General features: G+C 41.0%; 1 protein-coding gene across 9 annotated transcripts in view; it reads left to right on the plus strand.

Moving 5' to 3' along the window:
* The window catches only part of CACNA2D3 (calcium voltage-gated channel auxiliary subunit alpha2delta 3), a 933,834-nt gene extending 913,481 nt beyond the window's left edge, over positions 1-20,353 (plus strand). For 6 of the 9 annotated variants that reach the window (XR_004272347.1, XR_004272348.1, XR_004272350.1 and 3 more), the window contains 2 exons: positions 19,286-19,684; positions 19,937-20,353. Coding sequence is in view for 2 of the 9 variants with exons in the window: in XM_032289508.1 (XP_032145399.1) it covers positions 19,286-19,398; positions 19,602-19,684; positions 19,937-20,029 (289 nt within the window). In the remaining 7 variants the exon portion in view is untranslated. The remainder of the gene's footprint in view (positions 1-19,285; positions 19,685-19,936) is intronic. The other 3 variants (XM_032289508.1, XM_032289509.1, XR_004272353.1) reach the window with 2 other exon arrangements.
* The last annotated feature ends 239 nt before the right edge of the window (positions 20,354-20,592 follow it).

Consider the following 20,592-nt stretch of genomic DNA (forward strand, 5'->3'; position numbering starts at 1 on the left):
ATATCATAAGGTATAATACCATTATCTACTAACTCTAATACCTGGGCCATATGTTGGTCTATCTTTAGATTGATTTTTCTGTTGATTATTTTGTCACATTTTACTATGTTACACAATTACCGTACGCGTTTCTTCACATGTATAGTCAGTTTTGTACTTTGCATATAGTGGATGGTACATTGTAGATGACCTGGATTCTGTTATATTCCTCTAGAGAATGCTGAGTTTTATTGTAGCATGCATGTAAATTACCAATAGATCCCCTTGCTCTTTTGGTGGCCTGGTTTTAGGCTTCAGAAGGTGATTTTATTTCATTTTTGCCTCTAGCCCTGGAATATAGTATTTAGTTCTTAAAACTTTTCTTCTTTATTGTGTACAGAATTTAGCTGTACTAGTTAGAAATTATATACAGGTGTTACATTTCTGGATTTTTGCATTTTAACTTTTAGAATTTAAACAAGTATTTTTTATATAAGAAACATGCTGATTAAAAAGAGTTGATGTCAAATCCAAAGAATCATTGCTCAGACCAATGCTGCATATTTTTCCCCATATTTTCTGCCAGTAGTTTTATAGTTTCTGGTCTTTAGGTAAGTCTTTAATCTATTTTGAGTTGATTGTTGTACATAATGTGAAATAAGGTCCAGTTTCATTATTTTGCAAGTGGATATCCAGTTTTCCAACACCATGTATTGAAGAGACTATGTATTGAAGGAGTGTATTCCAGTCACCTTTGTCAAAAAATCAATTGACCATTTATGTGTAGGTTCATTTCTGGGCTCTTTATTCTGTTCCATTAGTAGATGTGTTTATTTCTTTGCCAGAATCATGCTGTTTTAATTACTATAGCTTTGTAGTATAGTATGAAATTATGTAGTATGGTATCTCTAGCTTCATTCATTTTTACTCATGATGGTCTTGGCTATTAGGGAATTCTGGTGATTTCATATGAATTTTGGATTTTTTTGTATTTATATGGAAAATGAAATTGGAATTTTGATAGAGATTGCATTTAATCTGTGGATCACTTTCGGTTGGACAGCCATCTTAGCAATATTCATTTTTCCAATCTACAAATACAGAATATCTTCCATTTTTTGTGGCTTCTTTAATTCTTCCATCAATGTTTAATAGTTTTAAGTGTACAGGTCTTTGACCTCCTTGGTTAAATTTATTCCTAAGCTTTTTTTGGTAATTATTATAAACGGGATTGTCCTCCTGATTTCTTTTTTGGATAGTTCATTGTTAGTGTACAGAAATGGTAAAAACTACACGTTGGTCTGGACAATGGTTTTTTGGGCTTGACCCCAAAAGCATAGACAACCAAAGCAAAAATAGACAAATGAGATTATATCAAACTTAGAAGTTTCTTCACAGCAGAGGAAACAATTAACAGTGTGAGTAGACAATCTACAGATTGAGAGAAAATATTTGTAAGCCATATGCCAGAAAAAGGGTCAGTATCCAAAATATTTTAAGGAATTCAAACAATAGCAAGAAAACAAACCAAACCCCCCCCGCCCAGTTAAAAGATGGACAGAGGACCTGAATCAACACTTTCAAATGAAGACATACAAATGGCCAATAGATCTATGAAAAACATGTTCAATATCAGTAATCATCAAGGGTATACAAATTAAAACAACAATGAGATATTACCTCATACCTACCAGACTAGCTCTTATTAAAAGGATGTCAGATAACAAGTGTGGACAAGGATGTGGAGAAAAGCAAACCTTTGTACACTATTGGCAGGAATGTAAATTAGTACAGCCATTATAGAAAACCTTAAAAACTAAAAATAGGATTACTGTAAGATGTAGCCATCCTATTTCTGGGTACTTACCCAAACGATTTGAAATGAATTTGTTAAAGAGATGCCTGCACTCCCATCTCTATTGCAGCACTATTCATAGTAGCTAAGTTATGGAATCAACCTAAGTGTTCATCAGTAGATGAATGGATAAGGAAAATGCAGTATAAACGCACAATGAAATACTATTTGGCATTTAAAAAGAAGGAAATTATGTCATTTGCAACATCATAGATGGACTTGGAGAACATTATGCTACATGAAATAAGCCAGATACAGAAAGACAAATACTGCATGTTCTCACTTATATGTGGAATCTGAAACAACTGAACTCGTAGAAATAGAGTAGTGTGGTGGTAACAGAGGCAAGAGTAGAGGGAAGAATGGGGAGATGATGTTTGAAGGGTACGAAATCTCACACAGGAAGAATAAGGGCTTTTCCTGGAGATCTGTTGCACAGCATGGTGAATATAGTTAATTGTGTATTATACATTTCAAAATTGCTAAGAGAATGAATCTCAGATGCTCTCACTGTGTAACGTGGTATTTGAGGTGATGGATTTTGATATGATTTGGCTGTTACCCTGCCCAAATCTCATCTTGAATTGTAGACGACACATAATTTCCATGTGTCATAGGAGGGACCTGATGGGAGGTAGTTGAATCATGGGGGTGTGTCTTTCCTGTGCCACTCTCATGATAGTGAATAGCCGCTAGGTAAGATGTTCCTTTGCTCTTCCTTCATCTTCTACCATGATGGTGAGGCCTCCCCAGCCACATGGAACTGTGAGTCAATTAAACCTTTTTCCTTCATAAATTACCCAGTCTCAGGTATGTCTTTATTAGTAGCATGAGAATAATACAGATATGTAAATAATTTTAATCATTCAGCATTTTATTCACAAATTATAACATCACTTCATGCCCCATGAATATATACCATTATAAATTGTCAGTTTACAGTAAAATAATTTTTTAAATGATAAGATCAAGATTTCCCCCACCCCACCAAAAAAGAGAGTTAGCAAATGGAGAGAGCTCATGGAAGAAGATAATGGTAACAACTAACCTAAGTCTGTTAACAGCCTGGAGAAATCTGAGATTTTTTTTTTGTAAGGCGGCAGCAGTGATGTGAAAGCCAAATATTTTAGTGTTATATTGGGAAGGGATCTTAGAAATCACTTTTGAGGTGGGAAAACTAAGACTGAGGGAAGGAACAAAACACTTCTCTTGGTGATTTGCCCATTTATTTCACAATGGGAGCTCAACTCCATTAACTTCTGAACCAGTTAGCTCTCTGGCACACCCTGTTATCTCCCACCTCCATCACCTCCATTTTTTTCTTCCCTTTTATTTCATATTGATATTCTATGTGTGGATCCAGTATACACTGAATGGGAGAATACTTCTGATTTTTCTTGTAAGATTTATTTTTCCTATTTATAATACAAAATGCTTTGTTCATGTAATGCAAAATGAACAAAATGCTTTTCATCCAGTGTTTCTGGAATACATCTATCTCTCTTTAAACTTCTTCCTGGCTGTAAGTCTCTACCACAGCACTTACACTATTCAGAGTGAATAATCATGCTATGTTTTGATAAGGGACAGTTGAATAGGGGTGGGAATTATTGGCACCATTTATTTCAGAAGTCAGAACCCAAAGTATAGCAGACTACATGATTTGTTTAATTATTTCCCTGGGATATAATTCAAAGCTAGAAGATATATTATTCAGAAAGCTTAGATAGAGTCAAAGTAGGAGGGCATGAATTCAGATTGTATTTCGATCAGCAAAAATGTATCAAGCACCAAGTGTAGACCAGGCAGTGTTACATCTGATGTTAGAGAGATTCAGAGAGGATTTCTTCTGGGGAGAACTCACTTCAAGAATATACGGCAAAAATAAGTACATAGAAGAGGACAGCAAGGCCACTAAGGAGGGATTTTATTGTTCTTTCAATTAATGATCCTGGAAAAGTTTCGCTCTGGTTTTAGTTTTTCTGGTAGTCAGTAAAATACTGATCACTGAGATTTAGTTTTAAATATGTGTATTTTTAAATATATGTGTGTATATGTTTAAATACACATATACGTGTAGATTTTTAAGTACACACATATATGTGTATTTTTAAATAGAAAGTTGTTATTTCCATGGTTCTTCGTTCTTATTAAAATGTGATCCCTACTCAATGCAGAAAATTGAAAAAGAGAATTGTGTGAAACATAAAGCGAAAATTACATGCCAGCTCGCTACTCAGAACTAAGAGACAGAAAAGTTACATGCTCAGGCTCTGGGCCAATGGCCTGTGTTTGAATCCCAGCTCCACGTCTTATTAGCTCTGTAACTTTGAGCCGTTGCCTCATCTGTAAAATCAGGATAAGTAGAAGGATTTAAATGGTGTGATATTTCCTGCCAGTCTTTTTTTCTATGCAAAACTGGCCTCATATTTAGCTCAATTGTTTTCTTACCATTAACATAGTAAACTGAACAAAAATGTTTTGTTCATGTAATAATGCGTGATGTCCAACCTTTTATAAAGTAATTCTCCATGGTCACAATTTGACTTTGCCAGGTCACTTAAAGGGGATGTTTAACTCCCCAGTGAATTCTTTATAAAGTGTATGCTTTTATTCAGGCTTCCTGATGGTTCCATTCTGAGGCTGTTCTGTTTTGCTAAATGAACCCAACAATTCACATGGAGATTGTGAAAGACAGTATAATGATAGAAAATAGAAGGTTAGAACTGTGAGTTCTAGGTAATGTTAAATCTCCCTTCGATGTAGGGACAGATTCTCTTTTCTCTATTTATCAGAGAATCATTACATTACTCTTGCCCAAAGACGTTTCCACATGAGATGTTGTATTGAAACAGGAGAGTCCTCTGATCCCCCTTGTAGGACATGCAACAGGGGTGTGGCCTGTCTGTTCAGCTACCGCGGCTGCTCAAACCCCTTATGGGAGGGAGAGCATGTAGACCGGCAGGTGCAGAAGCTGGGGTGAGTGCTTTTGGGCTCCAGCCCCACAGTGGCATCTAAGATTGTGTGCCTGCCACTCTGGAAGCCCCAGTGGACATGCTACAGTGCTCTTTTAGTTCTACTGTCCACAGATGGCTAAAGTATTGACCAGCTTAGTGCTCTCTTGGTACCCAGGTTCTTGTCCAGCATCAGGAAGAATCAGGTCACACACCGCCTTGAAGGATGGTGGATGCAGGGATTTTACTGGGTGATAGAGGTGGTGCTCTGTGGGATGGATGGGGAGCTGGAAAAGGGATGGAGTAGGAAGATGATCTTTTCCTGAAGTACAGCTGTCCCACGGCTGCTCTCCTCTCCAACTGTCCCCAGCCAAACTCCTCTCAACATTCAAATGCTCCTTCTCTGCCATGCTGCTCTTCTGCTCTTCTGTTCATCTTCCTGTCTGCTTGTGGAGCCTAAAGTTTGCAGTTTATACGGGTACAGGATAGGGAACATGGTGGACCAAAAGGCAACATTTGGGTACAAAAACAGAAATAACTGTTCCCATTTAGAGCCGCGAGTTTCCAGGCTTGAGGGTGGGGCCTTTGCCAGACACCGTCTCCTACCCAGTATTTCCTTGCCTCCTATCCACATCAGTATGATGAGTGAGATGGCAGGCTCTATTTTCTGATAGCTGGAATCCAGATCATCCCTATTACCTGTGCTATCTTAAAGCAAAATGGGGTCTAATTATTGAATTTCCCTGCAGAGTTGTGAAATGAGTCCATTTTAGGTTAAGACCTTCACACAATGCCTGTGTAGGGTAAGTGTTCAGTAAGTGGCAGATGATGGTGGTGGTGATGGTGATGATGGTCATCATGATGGTGGCGATTAGTTATTTAGAGTGTAAAGGATGAAACAAAGGTTAGCATCAAGCAGGCCTAGCTTTGTAGAGTTTTGATACTTTGAGATTTGACGTTTTTTAGGATTTGGGTAAGTTGTTTAACTTTTCAGTGCTGAATTATGTTCATCTGTAAAATGGAGAAAATGATGTTTCTTTGAGTTGGTGTGAAGATTAAAGGGCAACTGCGTAGGAAAGGGTTTGGCATTAAGCAAACACTCGATAAATGTTAGCTATTGTCATTATAAGAAAAGACATTAATAGTCTCAGTGAAAACAGTTAACCGACTTTTTACTCTTCATAAGGGGATTAGAAGAAAAATGATTCATGTCATAATTAAGATTTACTGAAGACCCTAGTACAAAGAAAAAAAAAAAAACTTTGAAAAGCTAAAATGATAGCCAAGCTTTAAAAACATCCTTTGTTGTGAGCTCTTTTGAGATTCCCTTCCTCTGGGATAAGAAAAGAAAACTGGGCCCCCCTTCCTTTTCATTCCATGGGGCTTTCTCCCCCATATTTCAAACTCCTTGCCATCTGCCTTGGGCTGACAATGCCAAAGAACCTCCTGCCCAGGTTGTTTTCAAGCTGTGGGTCGGCACCATAAATCTCAACAAATCCGCAGTGGGCTGAGGATGAGTGGAAATCATTATCATGGCTCTTACTGATGCATTCTGTCTACAATAGAATAAATACCACCACGGGACACTGCCCTGCAGGCAAAGCATCATTCTAGCTTTTTGTGTGCATTCCCCATCAGTAAGTCACAAATGGAATGCCATAATGTGTGTATTGTATACATTTTTGAATAAATAAGTATAACAAAGAGAATATGCTGGTCCCATTTAATCTTAGCACTTAACTATGAAAACACAGCACATTTCCCACACTAGTGACATGGAGCAGGAGAGGCCTATTCCAGCTTGGTTCTTGGCAGGCCATCCAAGGTAAACCTGGTGCAAGCCATGCTTATGGCTTCTAGGACTCAGCTCCCTAAAGCCTAAATTTTCCAACTGCAGGGTGATCAGGCAATGTAGTGGTGATGATACGAAATGTAAGAGCTTATCACTTAATATCCTTTTGTTGACAAATGAGAGAGGCTCAACTCAAGCAAGCTTAAACAATCCAGGGAAAAGCTGAGAAGTAAGCTTCAGGTAGGGCTTACTCAAGTTTCTCAAAGGTTAAGATCAAGATCCAGGTTCTTTGTTTTCTGAAAGTGGTTGTGGACCTCAAAGAATGGTGAGAATAAACAAAAATTCTGGGCTGCTTAAGCCTTGTACTATATTTTGTGAAACCCATTCGCCAAAGAGCTTGCACTACTTGGAATTATATTTTTATCTTTCACTTTTTTGTTTGTTTTTTGAGGCAGCATCTTGCTCTGTTGCCCATGCTGGAGTGCAGTGGCATGATCATAGCTCACTGCAGCCTCAAATCCTGGGCTTAAGTAATCCTCCTGCCTCAGCCTCCTGAGTAGTTGGGACTACAGGCACACACCACCATACCTGGCTTTTTTTTTTTTTTTTTTGGAGACACAGAGCCTCACTATGGGTTTCCCAGGCTGGCTCAAACACTTGGGGGTTAAGCAAACCTCCTTTCTTGGCCTCCCAAAGTGCTGGGATTACAGACATGAGCCACCACACCTGGCTGTATCTTTTACTCTGTTTCCATTTTTATTCAATGATCTGTAGAAAACAAAAATGAAGGAGGTCTCTGCCTTGCTCTCAGAAGTCTAGTAGTAAACACAGTTATCCAAATTAAAAAATAAAATACTCACCAGACATGGTGGATCACACCTGTTATCCCAGCACTTTGGGAGGTCAAGAGATCGAGACCATCCTGGCTAACATGGTGAAATCCCATCTCTACTAAAAATACAAAAATTAGCTGGGCGTGGTGGCACGTGCATGCAGTCCCAGCTACTTGGGATGCTGAGACAGGAGAATTGCTTGAACCAGGGAGGCGGAGGTTGCTATGAGCTGAGATCATGCCACTGCACTCCAGCCTGGCAACAGAGCGAGACTCTGTCAGATAAATAAATAAATGAATAAATGAATGGATGAATGTTGTCTGCCTGGTTACCTAGAAAAAGATGGAGGGAAGGCAGACTCTAGCTGGCCTACTCACTATATTGTATTGATGATTAAATCAATCCCTACTGCCACCAACCTGTAGAATTAGCTGCACTGAGAGGTCCACAGGGGAGCAGTAGGTGGCCAACCAGCTCCTGAAGTTGGAGGCATCTGTCCTTATGACTTTTGATTTGGGACCTCTTGGGAAACCATTGTTTGTTTTCTTCTTTGTTTATGGCTTCATGTGTGTGACCTCTGCCTTCCATTTGACAGTTACAGAAGTCTCTTGTTGGAGTTCACTTTTAGCTGCCCTAGAGGGTAACTCTTCCATGTGTTTTCCTGGGTTCCCAAAAGAGAATTTTCTATAGACTCCAAAGCGTTTCAGACCATCCTTTATGTGGCCCAGAGTGCTGGTATCTGTCCTTCTAGTCATTTCCAATGTAGCAGTATAAGGATGACAAAATAGCTGTGAGCATGTAATTCCACACACATTGAGAAGGCTATGGATTTTCTATCGGTGATACAGGTAGCCACTTACTACATGCCATGAGAGAATAAAGGAGGACACACTTCCATTTGAGAAGGAGAGCTTCATGGAGAAAGTAACATTTAATAAGTCTTTTAGAACTGAATTCGGGTTCTCCAAAGGTATGGGAGGAGGTGGCTTCAACCAGCAGCGTCAGCATTACCTGGTAGAAGGTGAGAAAAGCGGAATCATGGGCCCCACTGTAGGCCTACTGAATAGAAACTGGCATTTCAGCAAGATTCTCAGGTCATCCATAAACATACTCAGCTTGAGACGCACAATTCTAGACCCGTCATCAGCCTTGACAGCATGTTGGAATCACTCGAGAAGCTTAAAGAAAAAAAAAAAAAAATGACAGTCCTTTTTTCAGAGATTCTACTGTGATTTTTAAAAATGCAAAATGAAGCAAAACAAAATGCTCTCCAGGTGATTCCATTGAGCAGCCAAGGCAAAGAATGAGAGCTCCGTCTGGGTCTCAGCTCAGTGAGAGGAGCAGCATGGTGCACTCAGGGGCTTGTGGGTCAGTCAGCAGCTGGTTGTTGGAAGGGAAGGTGGCTTTAGGGCTGGGGTGGTGGAACATATCAGGCTGGAGAGAGAGCCAGGTAGAGCATAAAGGGCCTGTTTGCTTCACTCAATGCAGACCATTGGGTAGATGACAGGGGCTGTGGAAAGGTGTAAAAAGAGGGACGGTGATCAGCCTTGCACTTGGGAACGACCACCTTAAGAATGGGCCCTGGCAGGGAGACCGGCTGGAAGATAAGTTAAACATTTTTCAGGTTAACAGGGTTGGCTTCATAATTGGCCAGGCCCAGTGCAAAATAAAACTGTGGGCTGATTATTTAAAAAGCAAGAAAAATGTGTTCTTAATGGTGCTAAAAGGTAAAACTTTCTCCTTCTTTCTGTCATCTCTTGACTGGTCATATTTTTTTATTTGCTATTTTAATATTGTGCTCCTTCAGACATAGGGCTACTCACTGGGCAAGTGCCTAAGGGACTCTGCCCAGTAACTCAGTGGGGTATGCAGCCCAGTGGCCGCAGGGCCTCTCCCTCTCCCTAGCCATAGGACCAAGGTGCTGTGGCCTGGCTGGAGGAGGGGAGTCAAGCTCCCCTTCCCTAGAGCTCACTGCCCCTACTCATGGGGGACTGCCAATCTCCAAGGGATTTCAGTGTTTCCATCAGATACCAAATACTTGGTGCCTGGATCAGGGTGGGCAGGAGGTTAGCTCCTGCAAAGCCACCCACTGAACTTGCCTTGGCACTGCCAGTCAATCCCAAGCCTTGACTCTGCATGGCTGGCCCAGGCCCTGCCAGGTGCAGGTGAGGTGGAGGGTGGGGCTCTAGTTGCTGGGCTGAGAGCAGGAGGGGAATGGGTAGCTGGGAATGCCCTGGGGAGATGAGGAGCGTGCAACCGTACACGAGGCAAGCCTCCACCGCCCCCTCCTCACAGCCCTCCTCTCTCCACTCGGGTGCATGCCCCATTGGCCACTGGACTTCACTTATGAAACACAAATGCAAAGATAAAATTAAGAATTTGAAGACAGCCATGCCTGCAGAACACTGAACTCCAAGTGGCCAGCCCTTCTGAGAGTAGGCCCCTCCGCAACTGCATTGGTCGCACCCATAAAGCTCGCCCTGCAGGGTGAAGATGGAAGGATGGATTTGAGAGGCATTCCGGACATAGTAAACCAGGGCATGGCAATGTTCAGGGAGGAACATGTTGAGAGTTCACTGCAGATCTCTGGCTGTGTGACTGCATAGAGGGTGACACCATTAAGATATGTAGGGAAACGGGGGTAATAATTATCGGGATGGGGCAGGGGCAAGTGTTAGGGACCTGAGAACACTTCCTTTATTGCAAAGAGAGTCATCCGTCTTCTCTCTGATTTAATTGCATAGGCTGGCACTTTCAGAACAAGGATAAATAACAGAGGAGAATGGGGCTCCTTGTCTTCTTGCGACTCTAATTAGCCTGCTCTGACTGTTTTATCCTAAGCATGATGCTAAATTTGATTCACAAATGGGTGCTTACTTCTGTTCTTTTAAGGATGTTTTTCAGGGATGAGATTTCTGTCCAACGTCTTTTAGGCACTTACTGAACAGATCCCACAGCACTGGCTGTTTTCCAGTCTTGTACAGGGCGTCTTACATGAATAGATTTTTCCGGGATGTGGACTGGATGTCAAAGGGGAGGACAAAGTGACCCTATGTGCCAAAAATTCTAGAGAGAACACCCATTTAGCTGGCACCAATTTGGAGTTGGAAACCCTCCCCCAACCCCCTACTCCCACTCCAAGCTTATTTGGATTAGAAAACGGCCTGCCTTTTGTCGACCATGTGAACACTGGTCAGGGCCTACCCAACGAGAATGTCAGTATTCATGGCAAGAGGTGTTTCCGTCCACCAGGTGCCTTTACCCTTAGGCAGGGGTCATGTTCCTGTGGTCCCAGCTCCTCAGGAGACTGAGTGGGAAGGATTGCTTGAGCCCAGGAATTTGAGGCTGCAGTGAGCTCTGACTAGTACCACTGCACTCCAGCCTGGGCTACAGAGCAAGACTCTGTCTCTTAAAAAAAGAAAAAGAAGAAAGAGAAAAAAAGTAAGAATTGTTTCATGTTTCTATTTCTGTTAAGCTGGGACCACACAATAGTCTTGTTCCTTACATTTCTAGGCCAGTCCTCACTGGAGCATGCTATACTGCTTTTCAGTGTCCTGCTAAAGTTTAGTTACTACATTTCATTTAAGATCATTGCATCAATAATCATAAGGAGAAATTATTTGTATATTTTTTGTATATTCTTGGTAAGGTATTCTTTCTAAAAGGAATTTGAGATGTTTCTTTCTTTCCCTGTGCTTTGAAACCGTTTAAATATTTTAGAACCACATGAGCCTTCATGTGCTGTATTAGTCCGCTTTCACGCTGCTGATAAAGACATACCCAAGGCTGGGCAATTTACAAAGAAAGAGGTTTCATTGGACTTACAGTTCCACGTGGCTGGGGAAGCCTCACCATCATGATGGAAGGCAAGGAGGAGCAAGTCTGGTCTTACATGGAAGGCAGCAGACAGAGAATGAGGAAGATGCAAAAATGGAAAGCCCCGATAAAACCATCAGATCTTGTGAGACTTATTCACGACTATGAGAACAGTATGGGGGAAACCATCCCCATGGTTCAAGTGTCTCCCACTGGGCCTCTCCCACAACACGTGGGAATTAAGGGAGCAGATTTGGGTGGGACACAGAGCCAAACCATATCACATGCTAAATGGATTCACCCATGAAATGACCAGGCCTGCCACATTTTGGGGGTGAGCAGATGAGGAAATGCTGTTCCTGTCTTTACCTTGTTTGGGTGGAGCATGAGGAAAGGCTGGTCTCTTCCTATCCACCCCCCTCCTACTGTCCCATAGCATGGTTAGCGAGTTATGCCAGAACACATAAAAAAATAATTAAGTTTTCCTTTGAATTTAAACAGTCATCCAATGTTTGCTCTCAGCTTGCGGGTCTGGGTCCATCTAGGGAAACCTGGTGCTTGCTGGAGTGGGGAAGGTGAAGGATAGGTCCACTTTCCACCTCCAAGGAGAAGAGGATCCTGGTGGAGAGCCACAGTCACATGCCCATCCAGCCGGGCAACAGGACCATCTGAAAAAGGCCAGTGCCAAGTTCAGTAGCTCCCTGGGACCGACTCATTGGCTTTCACTTTATCTTTGGATAAAATCTGGAAAATCTATAGAAAGGGGAAAAATCTATAAAGAGTAAAATACATCAGTCTAGGGCCAAACCATTTTAAGATTCTATCCTGCCCAACTATTTTTCAAGCCACAGTTTTGTACCCATTTAATGAAAGGCAAGGCAAACAAGCTCTCCACATATGTAAGCCTGTGGTCCTTAGGGGATTTTATCCCTGCGTTCCTCCCCATCCTGCATGCTTGTTCAGAGGGAGTAAGAGGGAGGCATCGTGATTGCTTTCATCATTTGGTCAGGAAAACCCCCCTTAGAAGATAGTGTGCGGCAAATTCTCTCTCTCGTCAGGGGAGGCTGTCTTGAAATCATATCATCTTTTTCCCTCCAGTTCTTTCTCGGTCTGTAGTGAATGGGAAAGGGAGGACTGGATTATTTCAGTTCTGGCGATGGACACATCAAAACTGCTTCCCTCTCCCAACTCCCTTTCCCTCGAGGACCTAATTTATTTCACGCATTTTGACCTATCCCTGCTTAGAACCAACTGCTGTGATTCTCTGCTGAGGCGTTTCCCTCCTCGCCTTTTTTGGCCCCCAGGCAAACCCACCAGGCCACAGCCCCTCTGACTATGATGTCAGCCTGGCTGCTGGGCCCAGCTGGATGGAGGTGTGTTTTATGAAGTTCAACCCTGCACCCTGGGCCATAAATACACATTGTACACATAAATGTACAGCTAACATTGCCCAGGCCCCTCTGAAGCACCATGTTAATAAGCAGACAGTAAGTCTTTAAAATATGGAAAAGTAGTTAATCTTTCCGCTGGCAAATCTTTTGTAGGGGGTGGCTTTTCTCCTCTCCGTGTAGCTACTTGCAGGGCTTTTCAACTCGTAGGATTTGGGAAAGAAAGAAGGAAAGTTGCTGTGGGCTTTAAAAACAATCATATCTTGCATTTGCTGTCATTAAGCATCTGCATTGAGTGATTACTCTGGGTCTGTCCTCAAGGAGTTTGAGCTCTAATCATTCCAGCATGAGACAGACAGTCTAGTCTGCTGCCTGTGGCAGAAGAACCACATGAGCCTGGGCTCTGCAGGGCTGAAGCTTTGGGTTTGAACCTCTGCTCTGCCCCAGTTCCTCTAGGTACTCAGCTTTTTGTTTCCCTATCTGTAAAATGGGCATGATTCTGTCATATTTATATAGCTGTGGCAAGAGTTTACTTATCCTCATTGAGTTTCAGTTTTCTCTTTTGTGCGATGGGCTTGATCCTCACACTTCACTGTAAAATTGTTTTAAGAAGACATTAACACATTCCCCTTGTAGAGAACTTCAGGGTTGCAGGTGGAGTCCAAGTCTCCCTTGACAGTTACTACCTGTCACAGTCCTTTCTTCAGAGGTAACCACTGTTGCTGGTGTAGTGTGTAACCTTCCTGACCTTTACTTCTACATCCATGCATTAGATAGATACATACATAGAGACAGAGAGATAGACATATAAAGAATCTATAGAAATGTGTCTTTTTTGGTACTCATTTCATGTATAAATGCCAAGGACTTACCAGGCAAGTAATCCTAGAGGTTACAACACAAAAAGGTTCACCCAAAAATTAAGATGCTCAAATCACTTGGCTGATTGAATTCATTTAAAGTACATAGCTAGAAGTGGGGAAAGAGTGTGGAGGCCCTCCCTCCCTGTATCCTGAGTTATGCCCTGTTCCTCTCTTCTCTCTCCCATCTTCCCTTCCTTTCCCTTCCCTTGTCTTCACTGTCTCCTGCTCCTCTCTCACTGATGGTGTAGCGAGGAGGACCACACTTGAGGGTCCTCAGCCTGGAACAGAGCCTCAGCAGGCAGAAGGGGCCTGCAGCCAACGCACACTTGCCTTATTGGAGAAGTACAAGGGCAAGTGTGTGGCTCACCTGTAACCTCCTGAGCAGCCACAGCATTTATCTCTGGCTCAAGCAGGAAATGGATGTTGCCAGTGAGTTAATTTAAGGATGACCCAGGAGAGAGCTACCAACCTAGAGACAAGGTCCATGCCTTAAGAATTGCATGTATTTAATTTTACGTGGTCTTCCCTTCCATCTTCTCTATAGGAAGACACTTTGTATGTTCTTCCTTTACTATTTCTGTTTAACTTGCACACGTGCTACTTGTTGAGTCCATTTTCTCTAGTCTAACATGAGTCATGGGTCACTTATGTGCTATCTATACCTAAGACATCGTATAAGTTTTATCCATCTCATTTATTTTTGTTTCTCTGTAGCAGAATTAAATATTCTTAAAGAAATAGTCCTAAATATTCTTAAATACTTGTACTTCATGTAGAGTTGTCCAACATTATTTTCCTACTCACCGTCTTGAGTCTCCTTACATGGCAGTAAATAGAGATACTCTTTCTCCTGTTACCTGGTGCCAAGCAGGCCACCGAGTGGACATGCTCTTGCTTATTCAATCATTGCCCCATTGCTGGACATTTAGGTGGGGTGTTTTTTTCTTTTTTCCTTTCAATGAACATAATTACCACGAGCATCTTTATACATGACTTTCTTGGGTTCTGAACAAGAGTTTCTTTTACTGAGAAGTGGAACTACAGAGAAAATAGTGTGTAAAAGATTTCCACTACAATAATAGCAAATTGTCCTCATAGTAGCTATAAAAGCTCACTTTCCCGCCAGTGGTATAGAACAATATTCATTTCTTCAGACTTTCTCCATTATTTGATATCATAGATTTTAACTTTTCCCGTGTTCTAGTCAAATCATTTTCTCTTATATTTCTCTAGTTTTTAGTGAGATTGAACTCCCTTTTACCTACTTGTTACTCATCTGCGTTTTCTCTTCTAAGAATTGTCTCACGGGTTTCAATATTGGGTAGGACAAGCAACTGCCCTTCCCCCACCCTTTTTTCTTTTTTTTTTTTTTTTTTTTTGAGACGGAGTCTCACCCTGTCACCAGGCTGGAGTGCAGTGCCTCCATCTCAGCTCACTGCAACCCCTACCTCCCAGGTTCAAGCTATTCTCCTGCCTCAGCCTCCCAAGTAGCTGAGACTACAGGAGCATGCCACCAGGCCCAGCTAATTTTTGTATTTTTTTTTAGTAGAGACAGGGTTTCACCATGTTGGCCAAGGTGGTCTTGATCTCTTGACCTCATGATCCACCTGCCTCAGCCTCCCTAAGTGCTGGGATTACGGGCGTGAGCCACTGCACCCAGCCCCTTCCCTTTTCTATAAAACCTAATTTTTTTTATAATTGTCCAAACTATTCTCTGTATTTACTCTTCTGAAAGAATCTTAGAATCATGTGCTCAAATTCCATCAAAAATCCTATTGAAATTTTTATTGAAATTGCTTTGAATTAAAAAAGTTAATTGAGAAATGACATATTTAAAATAGGAGTGTTCCTTTCCACCACCATTGTCCTTCCCTCCAATTTTTGGCTTGTGTTTTTATGTTCCTCAGGAAATTTGCATCATTTTCTTCATAAAGGCATATGTTTTACCAGGCTTATTCCTGGGCATTTTATAGCGATTATTGATATTATCAATGGTTCTTTATTTCACAAATATTTTTCATTGGTTATTGCCAGTGTCAGGCTGCGGGTTTTATATGCTGATTATATTAACTAGCCAGCTTGCTGAGTTCTTTTATTAGTTCTAATAGTTGGTCAGTGCGTTCACGTGGGTTTTCTGTGAACACAGCAATATCTGTTCTTTGGGTGATTAGGTAGAATTCACCTGGGGGTAGATTCTCAATGAGCATTTCAGTTTTGTTCATGGCAATAAGTCTGCTCATGATTTTTAAAGCTTGGCCAAATGTAGATAATTTATGCTTTATCCCCAAAGGCGTGTTTTCTCTAAGTTCTCAAATTGTTTACAATGCTACACATAATAGTCACCAAAAGTGTTTAAAATGCTCCTGTATCTTTCAGGTTATAATGATACTTTGTGACTTATTTCTTGATCAGGAGTGCCAAAAGTTGATTTCTGTCAGTAAGCTTTTAAACCAGAGTTAGACTCTGTTGGATGGCTTCACGGTTTAATTTGTATTTCATTCTTTTGCCTTTATCATTTCAAGTTCTGTCATTGATTCAACACATACTTGCTGAGAAGTTGCTCTGTGCCAGGCACAACTCTAGGTGCTAGAGATGACTGACAACCTGAGGCAGTCAGATGCAGCCTCGTTGCTATGGGAACTACAGTTTTTATGAGGGGCAGACTTTCAACAAGCAAGGAGGAAGAGACAGAGGAAAGTGGCGAGGTCATTGGTGTTCGTGGCAAGAACTGATTCAGTTGGAGTGGTGAGGACTACAGTCTTGTTGGAGTACAATCTGTAAAGGAGGGAGAGAGGTAGGGGAGAGAGAGGAGGATTATACACAATTATTTTTAGGAGTTGTGCTATAAGGGAAGACAGAAAATTGAGGGAGTCACAGGAGGGAGGGTTAAGGGACAGTTTTGTTTTTCCTGAGATGGGAGCTGTGACAGCATGTTTGCAAACCTCCAACCAGGAAGGGCTAGTAGATGACGGAAACTATTTGTGCAGCAGTCACCTGTCTCTTTTTTTTCCACCAATCACATCCGTGAAGAAGCTTGAGAGATGGATGGGCTTTGCAGAGGGGCATGAATAGATCCAGTGGACAAGGGAAAAGACCATGTATAGGGCACAGGTGCAGGTTTATGTTCTTATTTTTCCAGCTTCTTGATTTGAAAACTTAGCCAAATATTTGCAACCTTTGTTTTTTCTGATGAAGTTATCTAAGGTTATACTGCACAAATTTGAATCTGGGCTATTATCAAATCTCAAGGATTGATGAAAGGTGTTTTTTTTAACTTTTAATTTTCACTTTTTGTATCTTTTTGCTATGAATTTCTAATTGTATCCTACCGTAAAAGAAGAATGTGTACTCGATACTATAGGTTCTTTGGAATGTGTTGCAGTTCCCTGTGTTTAAAAATAATTTATATTCTGTGTTATTTATATCTGAAGAGTTTTAGGTCCATGTTTTTAATAGATCATGCTTTCAGAAATCCCTTTTGTTATTTCTTTAGTTTGCATACTATGATTATGTGCATAAAGAATCATGTTTTATCTTGTTAGTGGATTATAACATTTTCAGTATGAACTATTTTATTACATTTTGATATTTTACTCTGAATATTTGTATATTACTACTAAACTTGAACCTGTTTCTTTTATTGTTAGCATATTTTTGGTATTTTTTCCTCCTCCTATGTCATTCTGTTTTAGGAATGTCTGTGGCAAACAGCATAACGTTTGTAAACCCAATTTAAGAGTCTTTGCCTTTTAATATGTGAATCTAACAACCTCACAGTTATTGCAATTGGTAATAATTTTAGGCTTATACTGGCAGTCCGTGTGTGTTTAGAGGGGTGTTTAATTTCTCATGCTATCCAGGTTGATCAGGTTTTAAATACTTTTTCAATAATTATTGCTAAATTTGAAAATATAATTTTCTATAAATGTCTACAGAGATTAAGGATCTATTTTTCTCTGGACACCAACATACTTTCGACTCCCTTTTTTTCCTCAAAAGTTTACTCTATTGTTTCATCTTGAGTATTCCCACTGAGAAACTGGTTTTATTCTCATTCTAAGTAATTTGTTTCTAGAGAAGCTTTTAGGATTGGTCTGTATCTTTAATGATAGGAAGTTTTTTACTCATGTTTGTGTGGGCCCATTCATGGAAAAGAATTGGATTTGTCTTTTCAGTCCCCAAAATATTTTCTCTCTTTGGATCTTTTGTGTCATATTTCTTGCTCCTCTGGTAGATACATTTGGCTTAATCTTGTAGTCAGCCATCTGTTCTTCAGGGTGTTTTGTGATGTTGGTTATGCACTTTTCTTTGAGACTCAGTTAATCTGCAATCTCCAAGGAGGAAATTGTTGGTTTTCTGATGAGAGCTATCTCTGGTAGAATATATTTATGTTGATGGGCAAAATCCATTAAGAGGCCAATTGCTGGAGCAACATTCTCACATAGGCAAGAAAGTGTCTAGTATTAAAGAGGGAAGGTAAAGCAGATACAGATATAGATGAAACTAATTAGCAAAACAGTCAGCAAGATTGAATCTTTTTCTGAAGCCAGGTGTAGTTCTAAATGAGGGTGGGAAGGGCAGATTGTAGGTGTCCCAGTGTGGATAGTGGTTAAGGCATTGAGGAAACATCTTTGCACAATAGCAAGCCCTGTTCCCTCCTACAGATGAAGAAAATGAACCTAACTGTGGAATAGTAGGTAGATGGGCATTGGGCATGTATAGAAAAGTAGCCAATTGTGTTGCAGTCTCAGAGGCATTCATGGATCATTCAACATGTGGAAGCAACAGGTTAAAAAAAAGGGGGAGTTCTTTCCCCTTCTTTATAATGTCCCATAAAGCAGAAGAACTTTTCTTCATTGCATGATATTACTTCACCACAGTGATAGAAGAACAGAACAAATGTATTGCGAGAAAGGCATGAAGATAAAACCTTTGGAGAAACTGAGAATGTATTTAAGTTTGAATCTGTTAAACTGAATGAAATATTATGAAAAGTTACGTATAGGGGTTCTAAACCTGGAGTTAAATATTTAGCTAATCTGTTGGTTCTGAAAGAATCTGAGATTTTGATCCCGAATTCGCTCCTCCAAAGTGTCTGTGGTGTTTTGTGGTAAAGGATTATTTTATAGTGGCATTGTCATGTAACCACATTGGGCAGTGTGAGGAGGAGGCACCACCAAGCTTGCTTAAGTTGGACTGGCTATACTGGTTGATCAGAAGGTCAGAGCAACTCTACAGCCTTGGTTCTAACATAAGTTGGGCTCTGAGAAGTGTGGGACCTTATAAATGACTAGCATTAATCTTATCCAAAACTCTGTTCCTGTATACTGGGCACACATTGTGCAAAGCACTACCAGGAAGGCTCCAAGAAGTTCACTGCCTCTTTTGCCACTGGTATGACATAGTTTCAGTTTTTCCTTGAGGGAAGGAGGAGAGAAAACACCACTTAGAGGATCATCCAATGCAACTTGGAGTAATGTTTAGGCTCTGGGAGAAGGAAATTAGGCTTTGAAAAGTCTAACCTCTTAAACCTTGGAAACAAACTGACTCTTGTGTTTTGTACATATAGCAATTCAGTGTTTCCAAGGTGAGTTGTATGAGCTGCATGGCATCATAGCCATTGTTTTCCGAGTGAAGCTTGGTATTCATAAGTGAAGAACTTCATGGAGAAAGGTAGCATTAGTAGTAAAACAGTCTCCAAAATTTACTCACAAAATATGGTAGTTGCTATCACCCAGCAGAGGGCTCTGTAATTCACGGATGGTGGACGGTAAATGACTGTCTCGCTGCCTCTTATTCCAACAGGTCCTTTGTCATCCAGCAAATCCCAAGCAGCAACCTGTTCATGGTGGTGGTGGACAGCAGCTGCCTCTGCGAATCTGTGGCCCCCATCACCATGGCGCCCATTGAAATTAGGTATATCCTTTTGTGTGCTGATCCAGTCACTACCGCTGAAACCAGGAAGGGGGAATCAAGGGTAAGGAAACCTAGGGGAGAAATATTAGAGAAGGAAAATTACATCCTTTCCACTGTTGGAGAGAGTTGTCATTGCCAAGTTTTGAGCTCTGAACTGCAGAGTAGAAAAAGCAATCCTTGGAAACATGCCTTAACTACAGTCAACATAATGAATCCCTTAAGTGTGAACGTCTAAAGGCCCAGAAGATCAGAAGGCGCCCAGAATCTTGTCATGGCTTCCACCCTGAGGTAAGTCTGAGGTGTTCCCGTTCCCTTTTCCTATCAGAATCACCATGAGAGTCTCACGCTGGTCAACGAACTACAGCTGAAGAATTTACTGAAAGGGATTAATTTCCTCACAAGTAAACTGAACCCGCACATTGTCTGGGTCCCAAGACTTTGTTCTTACATTAGAGAGGGGAGAGCGGTCTGGGAAATCCACATGGTTGAAGGGGTCCTTGAGTCCATTTCCATCTAACCGACCTCTGCCTTTCCCCGTAGGAGAATGCAAGGGAGTGTGGGGCGGCGCCAGGTCTCCAGGCCCTGACAGTCCTCCTCCTGCTCCCCCTGCTTTTGATGCTCTTCTCAAGGTGACACTGACTGAGATGTTCTCTTGGCATGCTAAATCATGGATAAACTGTGAACCAAAATATGGTGCAACATACGAGACATGAATATAGTCCAACCATCAGCATCTTATCATGATTTTAAACTGTGCGTGATATAAACTCTAAAAGATATGTTGACAAAAAGTTATCTTTTTACTTTGCCAGTCATGCAAATGTGAGTTTGCCACATGATAATCACCCTTCATCAGAAATGGGACCGCAAGTGGTAGGCAGTGTCCCTTCTGCTTGAAACCTATTGAAACCAATTTAAAACTGTGTACTTTTTAAATAAAGTATATTAAAATCATAATCTTCTTGTTTGGATTTTATCATTATTATTGCTAAGAATACCAACTGAAAACAATGCATGGGGAAAAGGTCCCCATTCCAGAAATCAGGGAAGGATGGCTGTGGGCAGAGCCTTTGTTCTAAAGCAGATTCTAGGCACATATTTAACAATTGTTTAGATGCTCCACTCTCAGTTATAAAAATATTTATAGAAGTAAATCAAAATATCATCTACATGGTAAGAGTTTATTACATAGAACC

Source organism: Sapajus apella, unplaced genomic scaffold (assembly GCF_009761245.1).
Source record: "Sapajus apella isolate SASKATOON/1434 unplaced genomic scaffold, GSC_monkey_1.0 scaffold23, whole genome shotgun sequence".
NCBI lineage: Eukaryota > Metazoa > Chordata > Mammalia > Primates > Cebidae > Sapajus > Sapajus apella.